The 16,756-nt window shown below is 33.5% G+C and overlaps 1 protein-coding gene across 2 annotated transcripts; it reads right to left on the bottom strand.

Annotated features, from left to right (window-relative positions):
• Window positions 1-297: 297 nt before the first annotated feature.
• LOC115975678 (transcription factor MYB3R-4-like) lies at window positions 298-8,174 on the bottom strand. Of its 2 annotated transcripts, none has more exons than XM_031096561.1 (12): window positions 7,981-8,174; window positions 7,535-7,735; window positions 7,082-7,136; window positions 6,939-6,996; window positions 6,574-6,668; window positions 6,362-6,465; window positions 5,873-6,001; window positions 4,014-5,688; window positions 3,130-3,419; window positions 2,258-2,372; window positions 1,151-1,378; window positions 298-752 (listed from the first exon to the last, which is right to left on the bottom strand). In XM_031096561.1, the coding sequence occupies exons 2-12, from the start codon at window positions 7,636-7,638 to the stop codon at window positions 618-620; spliced, it is 2,988 nt and encodes a 995-aa protein (XP_030952421.1). In that variant the 5' UTR covers window positions 7,639-7,735; window positions 7,981-8,174; the 3' UTR covers window positions 298-617. The 2 variants fall into 2 exon arrangements, with proteins under 2 accessions (XP_030952421.1, XP_030952420.1); XM_031096560.1 differs by having other exon boundaries at window positions 302-752; window positions 1,151-1,381; window positions 7,981-8,173.
• Between the last annotated feature and the right edge of the window lie 8,582 nt (window positions 8,175-16,756).

The following is a 16,756-nucleotide window of genomic DNA, read 5'->3' on the forward strand; positions in this document are numbered from 1 at the left end:
AGTGAAAGAAAGAATTAATAGAAAGGAATTGCAAGACCAGAAAGGATAAGAAGAGAAGAAAGTAAGAGAAGAGAATCCCCTACTACAGTCAACAATGCAGACCGGAGAGGTTTAGATCTTGCGTTAGGGAACGCAAGTTTGTTCCTTTTACTTTCCAAGACTACAGAGAGCCAAGGAAAGAAAAGTTTACAATTGATAACATTTAAGTTACAACTTAAAGCACCAATATGAGAGAGAGAGCTTAACACCTTTTTTGTATTTTTGGCAAAATTATTTATTACAGGGAGAAGAGGACATGAGGAAGCCCCATATCCATCTTTAAAAAAGTACTTTTAAAAAGGTTGTCCTCTAATTTACGATCCAAGATTACAGAGTATAATTTTGTCCAATATATCACAATTATTATAAAGCAGAGAGCAATATCTACAGATGAATTGAACATACACTTGTCACCCCCCAAGTTCAAACAAGAACAATGGGATCAAGCACAACTCTAAAATGTATTGAACAAACTATACAATAACTCTGCATAAAGCCTTGCCACTTCCGATGAAAATACATAAAAACTGCACACATGTATATAATATATATCATACTCACAGTAGTACTAAAACACACTATCTGCAATTCCTCATCAGATGGGATTTGGGGCTTGAAAAGCTTTTAGCACTTGTGTTCTCAGGAAATTTCTTGTTGTCTGTACCCTTCCCAGGCGTCCCACATCCACTGAAATCGAGAACACGTTGCTCCGTCTGTGTGTTTACAAAACAAATATATATATATATATATATATATATATATAATAAATGTAAGGAATTGGAAATAGTAGATTCATTAAGAAACAACATGAAAAGGAAGGGCAGGCACGGCAGTTTATACTAAAACCTGCTCTACTAACTGATCCAAGGCACTCAATTTAGAAGGGGGTGTCTGCAAATATGGTTCAAATAACATCCTGTAATAATTGTGAGGAATGTCCATTTTATTTTGACCAGAATTAGTCCAGCACACATTAGTAGAAATGCCAATGGAAAAGACTTGTACACAACAAGGTATAAAAGCTACAAAAGAAGTGCTGATGGTAAATAAAGGAGCCCACACACACACGCACACGCACACGCACACTGCATTCCTTAGAAATGTTCCTTACCAAGAAACCGGGAGGCATATTCTCCTGGTTGTTATGAAGAAAACAATTGTCCAGGTCAGATAAATTCTTGTCGCTGGAGCAAAATGTCTTTGAGGGCATTTCAGGATCATCATTTGTCAAAACATCCAAGGCATTGGCATATGTAGCTGCAGTATCCTCACTTAGGTGTCTCATCAACCCAATGGCATCATAGCACCTCATCCCAGGGCTCAAGAAGTATCCCAAATCCTGCTGAGGTAATTTAATACGCCATACAGTTTACAGTCAGAAAATACAACACAATCAAGCATGACAAAAACAAAAACAAAAAAAACCAAAAAATAAAAATAAATAAAAACCCCATAAATTTACACAAAAAGTTACATTTTCTTTAATCAGGCGATCAGAATTCTCAACAATGAGATCCATAGTTCTGACCACTTTAATTTTTTTTTCCCCTTTTTTTTTCTCTTTTGGTAAAGTATGCTATTCACAACTCATATAGAATATGCATGTGCCATGTGATATTCAGATCATGTGTTGTGCTAAGAATATACTCATCAAACTGCATGAGCAAGAGATTCATGAGTAAAACAGATTTGTTTTTTTAAAATTGTTTCTTGGCCTGAAGTAAGCTGTTCCAAAACCAAGAAATTAGACCAGTAGATTCAGTGATTTGAGCGATTTTTGAACTTTTTTTTTTCCAATAAAATTTACAAAAGCGTTCCCATCCCAGTCAAGTTTTAGTCCAAATGACAACAATCTACTTTGCATTAGAGGTGCCCGATCATATAAATCTACATTAATTTTTTTCAAGATTTCATTCTCTGATTCTTTGGCTTTAGTTGCAAGGATTCCAATTTCAAGATTTTGGCCATATATATTGTGCTCCAAATTTTATGAGAAGCTAGGATTTATGGCTACAAGTTTGCTTAGTTCTCAGTGTACAGCTTGATGTCCACAGGGCTTAAAACAATTGTGCATTATAGGTTCTCAGATGTTATTTAACATCTTCTCAGAAAAAAAAAAAAAAAAGAAGTTATTTAACATGTTACCAAAATTCAGAAAACAAAAAGGAAATGAGGGAGGGGAGGGGAGTGTATGAGCAACTATTGGGCTTTAAATTACCTCAAGTGTCATGTCTGCATCAACTCTTGGTGGGAGAAAAGTACTTAAAAACCAAGGAGACTTCCATGCTGATGGAGATTCAATTCCTCTTTTTCTATCTGGAGTCTCATCAAATCTAAAAATTGAGGAATAGAAAATAGTAAAGAACAAAGAAATCTGATCAGGATCTCAGAATGTAACAAAGAAGAAATTTGTGCTGACAGAACTACAGGTTTACTCAAAAAGAGATAATAGAGCACATTAACTAATTTCAAGACTTTCAACCAATGAGACTGAAAAATCCATAGTCACAGAATGTTAGGGTTCTCTATTGTTCAACACTAGTGGAATGATTTTATAAAAGAATAAAAAATAGAAAATTAAAGGGTACAATAAATTGAGATTACATGCATACATATAAGCAAACATACATATGGGCTTAAAGATATACCCAAAATTAAATAAACTATATGTGAACAAGTTAAGATGGCAAGTCCTGCTCCATGCTTGATGTCAAAGTTCATGAAAATGTAATTCATGTAGATTTTCATGACCATACATGTGCAAGCACTTTTCTTCTTATGAAAGTGGACGGCAATTGCTCCAAAACTGTTTCACTAATATGTGCTTTGTATGGTTCATCAAAAAAATATGTGCTTTGTATGTTACAACAGCTAGAAAGGAAGCTAACCGAATTGCTTAATTTTACTCGTTATGCATATATCCAAAAAACCTATAACAATGTGCTCTGCTCGATTAAGAAAATTTCAGAAAGTACAAGTTTCTGAATTCTGCAACAATGATTTATCATTGCCTTGTATCTAATAATGGATCAAAGAATAAATGATATATAAAATATCGGTCCTATGAAAAGCCATAAGAATGTAACTTACGTGCTAAAGCTTTGAATATCAGCATTGTTCCCATAATTTCCACTGGTTTCTAGAGGCCTTAATGATGGTGCACATTCTGAAGATGTAGCTGGAACTATACACTTTTCATTTTTCAGAGAGGATGACTCTATATTGTCACCCTGGTATGACTTGGTGTCCAACCTTATAACATATTGGCCTTTGGGACTCAAAATTGCCATACTCAAGGCTCTAGTTGTTTGATGTTCATCTGTATCCGGAGAAAAGACCAGCTGATCATCTAAATTACGCTCAACAGGCAGTCCTGTAGGCTGTAGAAGCATTAAAATGATCCATATAAACCAGGAAGTTAGTAAACAAAACAAACATGGATCAACAACTAAGAGATGTCGCAGACCAGAAGCTAACCATTTGGTGATTTGAAACCTACATGTTTCTATAATACAAGTGAAAATTAAATTTACATGGTATTATTTCCAACTCAAAAGTTATAGGATCAATTGATAATTAATAGTACCATATGATGCACAAAAGAGTTTCTCCACTTAAGTTATACAAGAGAATGTATAAAATTGTAAAAAAAAAATTAGTATCTTACATAATGTGGGCTAAGAAAAATGAAATAATCGAGCTGATTACAAGACAAGAGGAACAGGATAAAGTGGAAAATGTGCCAAACGCCAAAGGTTTCACAGTTCAAGGCTAAACACCAAATAGTATAAACACCACTAGGGTCAAGCTCTTCCAAAAACATTTAACTATTCTTGGAATTGCATCTAACTAAAAAACAGATTTGTAGTAAAAAAAAAAGACCCTAATGCAATGAAAAAAAAATGATAAAACAACTCATGATTAAATTATCCAAAACAAAAACTAATGATTATGAAAGTTGTGTCAGCATCTACCTTGGCCTTAGGATCAATATTCAAGGTACCCTTCTTAATCTTCTCTAGAGAATTAGTGATTCCAACATCTTTCTCTAATATTCTATTTTCCTTTGCAATGCTCTCTTTATTCTCCTCAAAAGCATGGTCTGTATTAGCTTTATCATGCATTGATTCTGCAGTGTTCACTTTCTGGTCAACTACACAATCGAGCATCTCCTCAATAGAAGATATGGACATTGCCAAAGCCCCATTCTCATCTAAAATAGATTCCAGGGAAGAAAAAGGACTTGTCAAGCTAAATTTCTTCATGTTTTTGTCCTTTCCCAGTTTTTTGTCTCCCTTTGTTTCTTCAACTGGTGACAAAAAATCACGCAGTCTCTTTTTCATGATGGTTGGCGTACATGTAAAGCTCTTACTGGCATTCTTTAATATAGCTTCTGGAGTACTTTTGTGACTTGGTGAATCCCATAAGCTGCATGGTGAGGACAAGTTCATTGGACGCATGAGTAGTTGACGAATCCCAAGAGGGCTATATGCTTGCTGTATATCACCACCAGATGCTATGGGATCAAAGTTGAGAGAAGGAATATCTAAGCTTGGAAAACAAGGAGGCTCATAACACAGAGATCCTGAACCCCTTCTGTCTTTATATGCAGTAGCTCCATTCTCATCCATTGAGGGAAGGAGTTGCATAGAATCTGAGTTCACTGAACCAAACAAATCTGCAGGAGCCAGCTTTGAAGTAACCATTGCTTCATCTGACTTTGAAATTTGTTTTGCATTCTCATCATTGGAGGAAAATTTTCGCATAGAATCTGAGACCACTGCACTAAAAATATCAACAGGAACGAGCTTTGGATTATTCTTTGCCTCATCTATTTTCATAGGGTCATCTTTTTCATCTAAATCAATATCAGGAGAATCAACATAGATGAAGTCATCTCTTGAACTTGTAATGGCCTCGAATTCTGAAGTTCCTCCTTGTACATCCTTTAGAGGGTCACATGACTCCATAGCAAAGATTCTGGTGTTTGCAGAGTTCTGAGATTCAGATTGGCAAATCACTGAATTTTTTCCCACATCCAGGTTATTTGATCGTTCTGTCACATTGCCATCAAAAAAGAATCCAGGAATTCTTGTATCTGAGAATGTATTCTCAAAAAAATCACTCTCAGATATCAATAGGTTCATGTTTTCCATTGTAGCAGAAGTGTTGAATCCCACAGAACTCTGTGATAGAATAGAATGTTTGTCACAGATTTCATTTACACAATTGCTATGTTCAGATGTTCCAAAACCTGATGATTCATGCAAGTCATCCACAAAGATGTTGGGCAGATTATGGGAACTAAAGTGGTAATCCTCATGTCCAGGAGTTTCAGCTTCCAGTAATGAATATTTCTCCATAGTATGCCCCTTTCTACAACCTGTTTCCGCAGTCCTAAGATTCTGGGCTGCAATTTCTGTTCCAGAATCAAATTGAGAGCAAATGACAGCTATTGATCCTTGACTACAATCTGAATTTTCATCTTCAACCATATCTACTTGACACTGCTGCACACCCACAGAGGATGAACTTGGATTTCCTACATAAGGCAGACCTTGAAACTGTTCAAGTAATCCTGATGCCAAATAAGATTGCAATTTCTTTTTCACAGAGCTGTTCCAGTGATTTTTTATTGCATTGTCCGTCCTGATGCAAACAAGCACAATGATGTTTCAGAACCATTCTCATTTTTGTCAACATATATTTCTGAATTCATCGTAATATATATGCAATCTAAATTTACCTTCAATTGTGATAAAGTAGCAACACATTTCCACATAGATACAATGAAAATGTATTAAGCATTATGATTATCTAAAGAGATGCCTACCTTCCAGGCAAGAATTTTGATAACTCAGCCCACTTGTTCCCATAAATTTGATGAGCACGAATTAGAGCCAGCTCCTCTTCCTCTGTCCACGGTTCCTTGCTTATGTTAGGATTAAGATGGTTATGCCACCTGAAAAAGAAAAAAGAAAAAGGATTATATAAAACTAACCTACAATGGAGCACTGATTAAGGCCTATGCTTCAGTTGTTCTCCTAAACTAGTAGCTTCTTCTGTTATGATAATGGATTAGTTTGAAGTATTCGACTTTTATGCTTCTGTATGCTAGGTGTAAATAAGCCTTCATGAAAGAGTTCCAGTATACATAGTTCACTTATATTAAGATTATGTCATGAAAAAGACATATAAAAGGAAGCAACCTAGTATAATTCAATTCTTGCAAACATGAAGATAAAAATGTGCTAATGAAGGTCCTTACCTTAAAGATTTTGAAGAGAATGAGTAAAATGAATGAGCAAATTAATGATCATACCTTTCTCGACACTGCTTTCCAATACGTCCAGGCAATGCTTCTGCAATGGTTGACCACTTCTTTGACCCATATCTATTCACCAACTCGATTATTTTTTCATCCTCCTGTTTATGATGCAATGAAATCAGCCACTTATACAGTGTCACTATCTACAAACGAGCACTTTGAAGGTGGAACTGTAAAGCATTCTGACAATGTCGAAAGCAACTCACCTCTTTAGACCATGGACCTTTGAAGAGTTCAGGATTCAAGACCTTCTGCCACCTGTGCAGGCACTGCACATCTGTCCGATCTTTAAAACATTCCGCTGCATATTACACAATATCTCGCATGAAAAAATTATCTTTGCAATGGAACTATCTTTACATTAAAATTCAATGGCTAAGAAAGCTCCACTTCGTTTATCAGGGAAAGAAAATAACATATATTTGAATTTTATTTCGAGCTTCTTCGAGTTGATTATTTAAATTTATCAGAAGCAGTGGCAAAAGAGAGATAATTAATGGATGTGAAAGCATAAAAGTGATGAAGTGAGAACAAGCAACATTTACAGGAGTGTTGTCATGTTTCATATTACCTATTCTTTTCCAACTTTTTCCTTTATAATGTTCAACTGCCCTCCGCAATAGCTCATCCTGTATATAAAGATACAAACCGTTGTGATAAGTTGCTTATAAACGAAAGGACACATGTAAACCAAAATTTTCATCCCAAAAGTACCTCTTCGGCAGTCCATTTTCCCATTGTTGAGCGTCTTGTGGGGCCACTAGTCCTCCTAAAATACACATTTTTAGTACTCCATAAGAACCAATTTCTAAAACAAATGAAGCAATTCATTTCCTAGAGAGAAAGAGGGACATACAACCACTAGAAAGACGAGTATATTTCAATACCTAAACCCTCCCAACTAAAAAGTAATAAGAAAATGTAAATTTAATCATTTAAACCATAGTTTAACACTCACTTCACATGTGGGTCCATACTCCCAATTAAAAAGTACTCAAGTCAAAATCACTTACTTTGATACCATAATAAACTACCACTAACCCAAAAAAACTTAAGCCAATAAAAAGGAGTGAATTTAATTTAATCATTTAACCATTATACTTACAATTATAACATGGGTTACAAAACTACAAACTACAAAATTGATTAGGGAACAGTTTAAATTACCCAATAATAGGCCTCATTTTCTGAGAAGCATCAGTTTCTCGACCAGGGGCAGTAGTAACAGGAGGTCGAACTCGCTTACAACTTGTAGTACTAAACCTTGACATTGTTCTTTCCCAATGAAAGAGTGAAACCAATCCCCAAGAACATTATAATCCTTTCTAGAAGGTTCTAGTTGTGCAAACACCGTGACCAAATCACAGGCTGAAATGGGCAATGAAAAAGCAATTAACTTGGTTAATCAAAACAACCAAAAGTAATTCTTTGTTGAAATTAAGAACCCTAAGTAATTTGACTTGGTTAGTAAAGTGTAAACAGAAAATCCAAATTCTCAAATGAAATAGAAGAATTTTCAAAGGAAATGACTTTAATTTTTTTTTAAGTGACGGAAATGAAATGCAACTCCCAAAATTCAAATTCCCAAAAGAATTGGTACGGTATATACTCACCAAACAGTGTTTCAGAATACACAGAGAGACAGAGAGTAATTGTGTCTTTGGGTGCAATTTGCAGATCCTATCTACGAAACGGTGAAGAAGGACCTGCAAATGCACTAATAGTTCTTCACTGTGAGAGAGAGAAAGAGAGAGAGAGAGAGAGAGAGAGAGAGAGAGAAACGGTCGAGAAGAATTTGAAAAATGGAAGTGTATGATGATGAAGAAGGAGAACTTATATATGTGGGTTAAATGTCGAGCAAGTTGCGCAGCATCGAACGGTGGAAAATCGAGGGTGAAGTCTGGAGTCAAAGATGACTCCTACCCTTATATTTTAAATCCTAACGGCTCCTTCACCGGCCTTAGCCGGTAATGTATGTTTTCTATTTTCTCTTCTTATGTTTTTTTGGGGGGTTTTAACCTCTCACTTAAATCCCTTCATTAGTAATTGAGATTCAATTTTTTTGAGTATCTTTTCACTTATATTCTTACTAAAGTAATTGAGATTCGATGACGACAAAAACACTTTACTGATTAACATAATCAATTGCTACAATTTTTTTATTTGGTATAAAATTGGGTCTAATTTACATTTACACCATTTCATCAAGCCAAAAAGTATCATAATTGACCTCAAGAAGTTGGCTTAGTGATTCCAAAGAGCACTCATAGTAGTGGTGCTAAAAAGCCATATTGGTATATTTTAACTCCTCACACACAAAAAACTTGCTCCAATAGTGGAGCTATACTTATCTATAGATGTGCACTATAGCTTAGAGTTAAATATATATATATATATATATATATATATTAATTTTTTATTCTTGCCCCCATTAAAATATTAGCTCTCTCTCTCTCTCTCTCTCATTGCTGCCAACCCACCCCCACGCTGCCGACCCACGCCACTAGCTCACGTCGTAGACCCCGCCGCCGATCCACGCCGCCAACCCATCTTGCCCTTACTTGGTTTTTTTTTTTTTTGGCTGTGGGCTGTGGTGTGGTGGTGGTTGCGATTGTGTGGGTAGATCGGCGTCGGTGGGTGGTTGGGTTCGTCAACATCAGTGGGTTGTGGTTGGGTTTGTCGACATCAATGGGTGGCTCGGGTGGGTTTCGTGGTGGTGGGTGTGGGTGTTGCCGCCAATCAGCCTTAGACCCACGCCGCCATCCGCCTTAGACCCACGCCGCCAATCAGAGTGCTTGCTCGCCGATTGGGTGGGTTTCTGGTGATTTTTTTATTTTGTTTGGTCTAGGTTGAGGAAAAAAAATTGGAGATTTGGGTTTTTTTTTTTTTTTTTTTTTTTTTTTTTTTTTTTTTTTTAACCTGCTGTGGACTGTTGGTGGTGGTGGTGGTGTTGGTGTTGGTAGTGGTTGTGGCTATGGCTGTGGCTAATGGTAAAGGTGGTTGTGGCTGGTGCTGTGTATGTTTTTTGGGTAGTGAGATATATTATTTTATTGTGATGTTTATATTATTTTATTGTATTGAAAGATAAAATAAATTCACTGCTACAGCATGTGTGTAGATAAAATAGATAAAGTAACTTTTAGTGGAGCTAAAAAGCTAAATTTTTAGCTCCACTGTTGTGGATGCTCTAATACCTTATGATATCCATAAGTTTCTGGGATTGAAATTTCTTGCCAGCATCTTGGGGCTATCGTGGGATTCATTCTTCTCTGTAATAATCTGGTGTGATGGGGGGACTACATATACTTAAGGGAATAGTCAGATATTCGAAAAGGTCTAGAAAAGTTTAAAAATAATCTTGTTTTTCAAAAAAAAAAATATCATAATTATTTCAATTATTTTCTATCTTAAAGCTTGGACAAAGAAAAGTTTAAATCCAGTGATCTTTTAACGACAGAAAAATTTGCACCCACTAATAGTTTGTCTTTATGTTGTAGTAATTCCTCTCTTCCTTTTTCATTTGGGAGGTTTGATTCAGAAATGTATCCTTTGTTTCTTATTAATGAAAATTTTCATTTAGCCAAAAAAATAATAAAAAAGAAATCCTGTCGAGGACTTTGCAAACAATTTCTTCGTGAACATTTTGTCTACAATTCGGTTTTGCCAAATTAGAACAGGTAGCTATAATAGTGGTTAATTTTAAGCAATTTGGACAAAAAGCTTTGGACTCTAGCATATATGAATATATTTTGTTGAACTTCCAGTATAGTTGCACGAGTTAACGACTAGTATACTATAAAACTGAAGCCTTTGACCAATATTTAACTTTTTTTAGAGTTACCACATTTTTACACATCAGCATTATTTAAAAAAAAAGAAAAAACTATTTCTAACTAAATTGTGAAAATCAAACCCAATGCCAAAAAAAAAAAAAATCATCAAACCCAATACCCAAAACCTCAGTAATTTCCACATAAAACCTCTGATGGTGAGTTGATTTAAGTCAGATTCATCCATGTTAGCCATCCATAACTAGACCACGTCCAGACCACAAGGGGGACCAATGAAGAGAATCTTAAAAATGAATAAGGTTCAACTACAAAATTATGATCGTCCATGATAACCTGATCGTCCATGTCATACGAGGCTACAAACGATTGAGTAACACTTAGTAAATTTTTGGGTGTTTTTCTACAAGTTCTATGTAACTAGACCACAATCTATTGTTCTAGAACATGGGAAAAGTTCCTCATAATTTGCTCCATTTTCTCCATTAACTTTACACATCTCCCATGATGATAGTGGATCCGAACAAGTAGACCCACTTAAAACTCTCTATAAAAGGATCAAGTCTCATTCTACCGAGGTAAGTTCTACTATTCATAATTCACCATCCTTGTGTTCTAGAGAGAAAACTAACTTAATCGTTCGGAGGGTCCTTAGTCGATTCACACCGGTCACCCTTGACATTCTTTTTCTCTTCAGGTACTCAAACCATCACTGTAGTTCGGAGTATTCAGCCTATTGATTTTCATGCATCATCAACCTCAATATTTATTTTTTAGAAAAAAACTATTTTTTGTTTCTTATTTCTTTGCTTGATTTCTGTCCGACTATTCGCGTAAAGCTTCTCTCAATCTCTCGATTATTGTCATCCGTTTGGGGAGAGAAACAAAACCCATATTTCTCAGGTTCACTTTCCCTCATTGTAGTCTAAACTATATCCCTCACGATCCCAGTTTTTGGCCAATATCTTCGAGCTAAAAGATGACCACTTGGGACCAATGCCCAGTTTTGGTCTTTTCTTGGAGATTATGAGAAGAAAGAGACAGATTTTACAAATAAGATAACCAAAAATTATCCCACAATAATGGTTAATACAAGGAATTTCTGGTTCCAAAAAATGCCAACCCGATCCGATGTTTCGGGCGAGATTTCGGTGTTCTGGACGAAATTGATGTTCCGGACCGAAATTCCCTTTCGTCTTTGTTTGAAGTTGAGAAAAAAAAAAATGATGGATTTGAACCCTTCTTTGTTCTATGTTCTAATTGTTTCTCTTATGCAAACATAGGAGGAGAGAAAATAAGATAATGAACAAGATGAAGAAAAACATTGAAGCATAGAGAGGTGAGGAAGGAGAAGGGAGGATTAAGTTTCCATTTGGCAAAAATTATTTTTGTCAACTTATTTACTATTCAACTTATTTTTGTTACTATTCATGAGCCTCACTGCACTTTTTGGTACTATTCATAGGTCTCATCGTATTATTTTAGCAAACTTTTATTTTTATCTACAATACGTTCAGCAAAAAGTTTTCAATTTCAGTAAAATAAGCAGATTCCAAATAGATCATTGGAAAAGGCAAGAAGGCAATCATGTGGGAATATAAAAAGTGGGCCAGTAGGAAACTTCCAAGAAGGTTCATATTTTTCATTTACCCAACATGCTTTGCTTATTTACCAAAGGACCATACGGGATTTTTTTTTTTTTTTTAATTAAAAACTATTTTCTTTTTGCATTTCCTGTTTTTAACTTTATTTAATGTAGGACTCTTATATACAATAAAGTTAAAAACAAAGTAGAAGTCGTAAATATAATACTTGGTATAATCTTATAAGTTTTTTTTTTTTTTTTTTTTTTGAAATATAAAGCAATTTGTAGTTCTTAGTTTTGTATATTATGTCAAATTTATTATTTTCTCTAATGATTTACTAATTCTTTAACATACATCATTATTGTAAGTGATTTTTCACCTTATTAATGATTTTGTTAACTAAACATTTATTGAAAATTTTTGGATAATTTGTGTTGAAAATTATGTTATATGTTTCTTTAGTATAGAAAAAGTGGTGCATGGTATACAAATTACATTATATTGATACAAAATTTTCTTTTTATAGATGAAACCATAATTTATATGATTATTTAATATATAAATTTACTATCAATGTATTTTTTTTTTTTTCAATAGTGTCTATAAGGTGTTTGACAATAGGTCTCAGTGAGGATTCTGGGTATGGAGTGAAACTATGGAGGATTGTTTGGTAAATATGATGGGACATTAATTAAGAAATAATTGGGTACCTGAAGAACAAAAAGGTAAAGAATCTATAGAGAGCACCGGTGGGGTTCTAGCCAAAAACCCTCAGAAAATTAAGTCAGTAATAGAAGAATCTCAAGGACACAAGGGCTAAGAGAATTTCAATGTACCTTAGGTATGAGGAGGCTTGGTACTTATATAGTGGCAGAGGGCTGACCCCAAGATCCCATGAACGTAGGATTTTTTCTTGTATGGAGGATACAGAGTTAATGCTCCAAGATCTCAGGGCCTTACTTCCCATATTGGGAAGACACAAACATGGATCAGAGTCTTTAGGCATGGTGTGCAAATTATTTCTATGCAGGGGTTTATGAGTGGAGAACACGCAAAGGTTTATGGGGCCCAACATATCCAGCTATCGGGTTCACACAAACCCATCCGTCGGTCTAGGCATCATTCCCCTTTAGTGCTGTACGTCGCACCTATCTATTAGCTTTTGTGCGCTTACCACTCGTCAAAACCAACTGCTAGGTAACCGACGGATCAATCTCCATGAGGCTAACGGATCTTGCGAAGGTGGAATAGGAACTCTGTCCTGATGAACCATCGGCGAGGTGTTTTCGTCTTGACAGGTCAAAGTTCCTAAAAAATACTTATGTTGAAAATATCCTTATCAACTACCTCCTCCTTTCTTATTATTATGTCTTGAAGGAAAACAACAATTCTCAACTTTCCTATTATTTCTCGTTAATTTTATATATAAAAATAGCCAATGCTCTAAAGAAATAGTAAAAAGCTAACAATAGATTTGCTATGATTTTTTCAATTTTTCACTGTACAGTATAATAAAATATATTAATACAACAAATTAGCACAATATTTTCAAAATTGTTAAGGTGTCCTTACAAGTCAAAATAAAATAATAAAATCTTATTCTAGAACTAATCACAACTAAAAATAAAGGTATTGTGAAAAAAGAAGTGTTATATCCATAACATTTTTCATAACACTTTCGTAACAAATTATAGATGGTAATTGTTATTGGTTCTAATTTAAATTTTCCAATAAAATTATTTTTTTGTCCACCAATAACAACTTGTAACTTACTTATAATTTGTTGTGAAAATGTCATGTATATAGCATTTCTTTTGTGAAAATGTTAAGATATCTTGTTGCCTTCACAATATTTTTAAAACTACTAAGCTGTCAATTCTTTACAAGTCAAAATAAAATTTAACAAATTTATAAAGGTATTATAAAAATATTGTGCTATTCTGTTTTGTCAACTTTGTTGAGTCAAAATTTACTATTTCACATACAGTTTTCTTGGGTTTACTTTTTGTTTTTTTTGTTTTTTTCTTTACACACCATTTTAAGTAAAACCACATAGTTTTACACACAAAAACAAAAACTTAGGATAAAAACACTTTTCATTATTTATGATTGGGGTTGTTTACAATTTCTCCTTAAACTTTAAATTCAAGCAATTTTTCCCTTAACATTTGGAAAAGAGCATATAAGTCATATGTTATTCTCTCAGTTAAACCCTAATGAAAACTTATATTTCTTAAAATATTTTATTGTATAATGTCTAAAATACTCCCACTAAATTTTAACATCCCAAAAATTTTCTTCACATATTTTGAGTTTAAGATGGTAGTAATGCTTGGAAAGTTGGAATGATGATATAAGGTGTTTTATTTGTTTCTAAAGAACATTGATTTTATTGATTTAAATTTTTGAAACTTATAATTTATCTAATGGAAAATTCGATGACACATGCATTTTGTTTTTTTTTTTTTTCTTTTGCTTTCTTTTCTTAGTAAAACTCAATTGTTTATTGTTGGAAGATGATAATATTCATTATCATTTTTAGAAGTTTTTAGTGAGTGGATATTTTGCCTTTATCAAATAGGAACTAAAAAACTATTATATTAAAATAGATATTTATATGTTAAATAGTTATCTTAACTTTATGTGTGATCAAAATTCTTATACGAATGAGATTAACTTTTTATGATATAATTATCAAAATTCTTAAAATTAATGTCTCTTTTGATAAATGTAAATCTCTATGTACTTTAAAAATCAAATGATTTATATCTTTGTTTTGTGATGTAAATAAAATTTAGAATTAACTTTAATCACTATTCTTGTTCCACGGCAAGCACGTGCCTTGCACATGTTGCCCTAACTAGTCTAAACAAAATGCGTGAATTTATTAACTTAGCTTTCAAATAGAAGTTATAGTTCAACTTTTAAATTTCAAACAAGTATTAGGACCATATGTTATTTTTTATTTTATTTTATTTTATTTTTGCTGAATAAGGACCATGAATGGTGTTCACCACTGCAAGCTGAAGTTGCAGCTGTGCTCTGGGTAATCCAACTAGTTCTAAGTGAAAACTGGTAGCATATCATCATCGAAGGAGATGCTAAGTCCTGTTTTGACCCCTTAACCACATCTAAATTGTAGCCTAATTGGTCCATTGCTACTATTATTAATAATATACTTGATCTTCGTAAATTCTTGCTGAATTGTAATTTTAGTTGGGTTAGAAGATGTTGCAATACTGCTGCCCATGGGTTGCAAAGTATGCAATCAAATTTTGTAGAGCAATTTGTTTCAATAAGTGTAGTCTTCTTGTAGCAATTGCAGATGCTTGTAAGGCTGTCAGCCATTGTTTTTGCTGTTGATTGATAATGTTGTTGTCTAGCAAAAAAAAAAAAAAAAAAAAAAAGGACCATATGTTATTTATGTTAACAACGAAAAGAGTAAACATAAAAGTGGTGAGGATTCTAATGGCATTTATGACAAACAACAAAAGTTTAAAAAAAAAATTAATTAAATTAAACTTAAAAAAATTAAATTAAAAATAAATAAATAAATAAAGCATTGCAATGCTAGCTGCAAGAGTCCTGTGACTGCATTTAAAAATGACATTTGGGTAGCTTGGCAATTTTATGCTACCCAGTACAGTAGTACCCCACTGACTAATGTACGTAGTAAACTTCGTGAAAGGTGAATCTCGTATTAATAGTTTATGAGCAAAACTTTCCTCTGCTACTCCGGGACATTATATTAAGATACGAGATTTTAGAACATGTATATATATATATATATATATATATATTGATATATTGTATCCATTGTGTTTCAGGGCCGGTTAAACCATATAAGTAATTGATGCAATCGCCTAAGGCCCCCAAATAAAAAAAGGCAGCTATTTGTAAAAAAAAAAAAAAAAAAAAAATTATATATATAATATTTATCTATATATTTTAATTAAAAAAAATTAGGTATTTTTATTGGTCAATAAAATGTATTAAGAAAGCCATATTGTATCCTAAAATGCAGAATACTACACAATAATAATGCACATAACTTGATAGGACAAGACTGCACAATGCACATAGTATTGTCTTGTCCACAAGCCCCAACACATCACAAGACCTAAGTTAAGCTAGCCCCCACACGACCCCACAGTAATTAATAAGTTATCACATTTTTTTTTAATGCAAACTCTTAGTTTATCAATTATTATAAATTACCACACCAATTAATAATTTGATGTATATTATATCAACTCATTTGTATTATAGTCATACTAATTTATTGAATCATGTAATAAATTGATTTTTATTTGTACAAATTTAGACTTTAAAGGTTTTTTTTTTTTTTTTTAAATCCACTTACAATTTTCGCCTAAGGCCGCCTAAATTGTTGAGCCGGCCTGTGTTTAGTATACAAAAGCACTAAATAAAATATAATTCTAAACCCAAAATTATTATATATTTTTAGAAATAAGAAAATTTTGATAATTTTGGACAGAACCTGCTAGATGCTTTCGTATTCATTCGCAAAGAATATATGTTTGATTCTTGAAATTTGATCAATTTTTATTTTATAATCACTAAACTGTAAAAGATTAATTTTTTTTTTCTTGCCTTAAAATGTTCAAATGCACCAAGTTATTAGCCATTATATTCCCCTCCATCGATCCCCCCCTTCCCAACATGTTACGTATATATATATTTTTTCCTTTCAAAAAAATAAAATCCATACAGGTATCTGTTATGGTTTGAATTCGAGGCTTTTGCAAACAACTACTTTCTTGTACATATATGCATTATGATTCTGACAGACTGACATGGAATTGCATTTAATTCCCATGAGTTCTATACATTATGGGATGTGAGGGTGGATTGACTCCATAAGTAAATGTTGGTAACCAATAAGTGAAAACTTGAAAACGATAGGACAGATGATGTCCGGCTAGTTAGTAAAGATGTACTTGCAAAGTAGGGTATTTATGGATGGAGGTTTATTAATGTTGTGTCCAATTCCT

The sequence above is a fragment of the Quercus lobata genome, chromosome 2 (assembly GCF_001633185.2).
Source record: "Quercus lobata isolate SW786 chromosome 2, ValleyOak3.0 Primary Assembly, whole genome shotgun sequence".
NCBI lineage: Eukaryota > Viridiplantae > Streptophyta > Magnoliopsida > Fagales > Fagaceae > Quercus > Quercus lobata.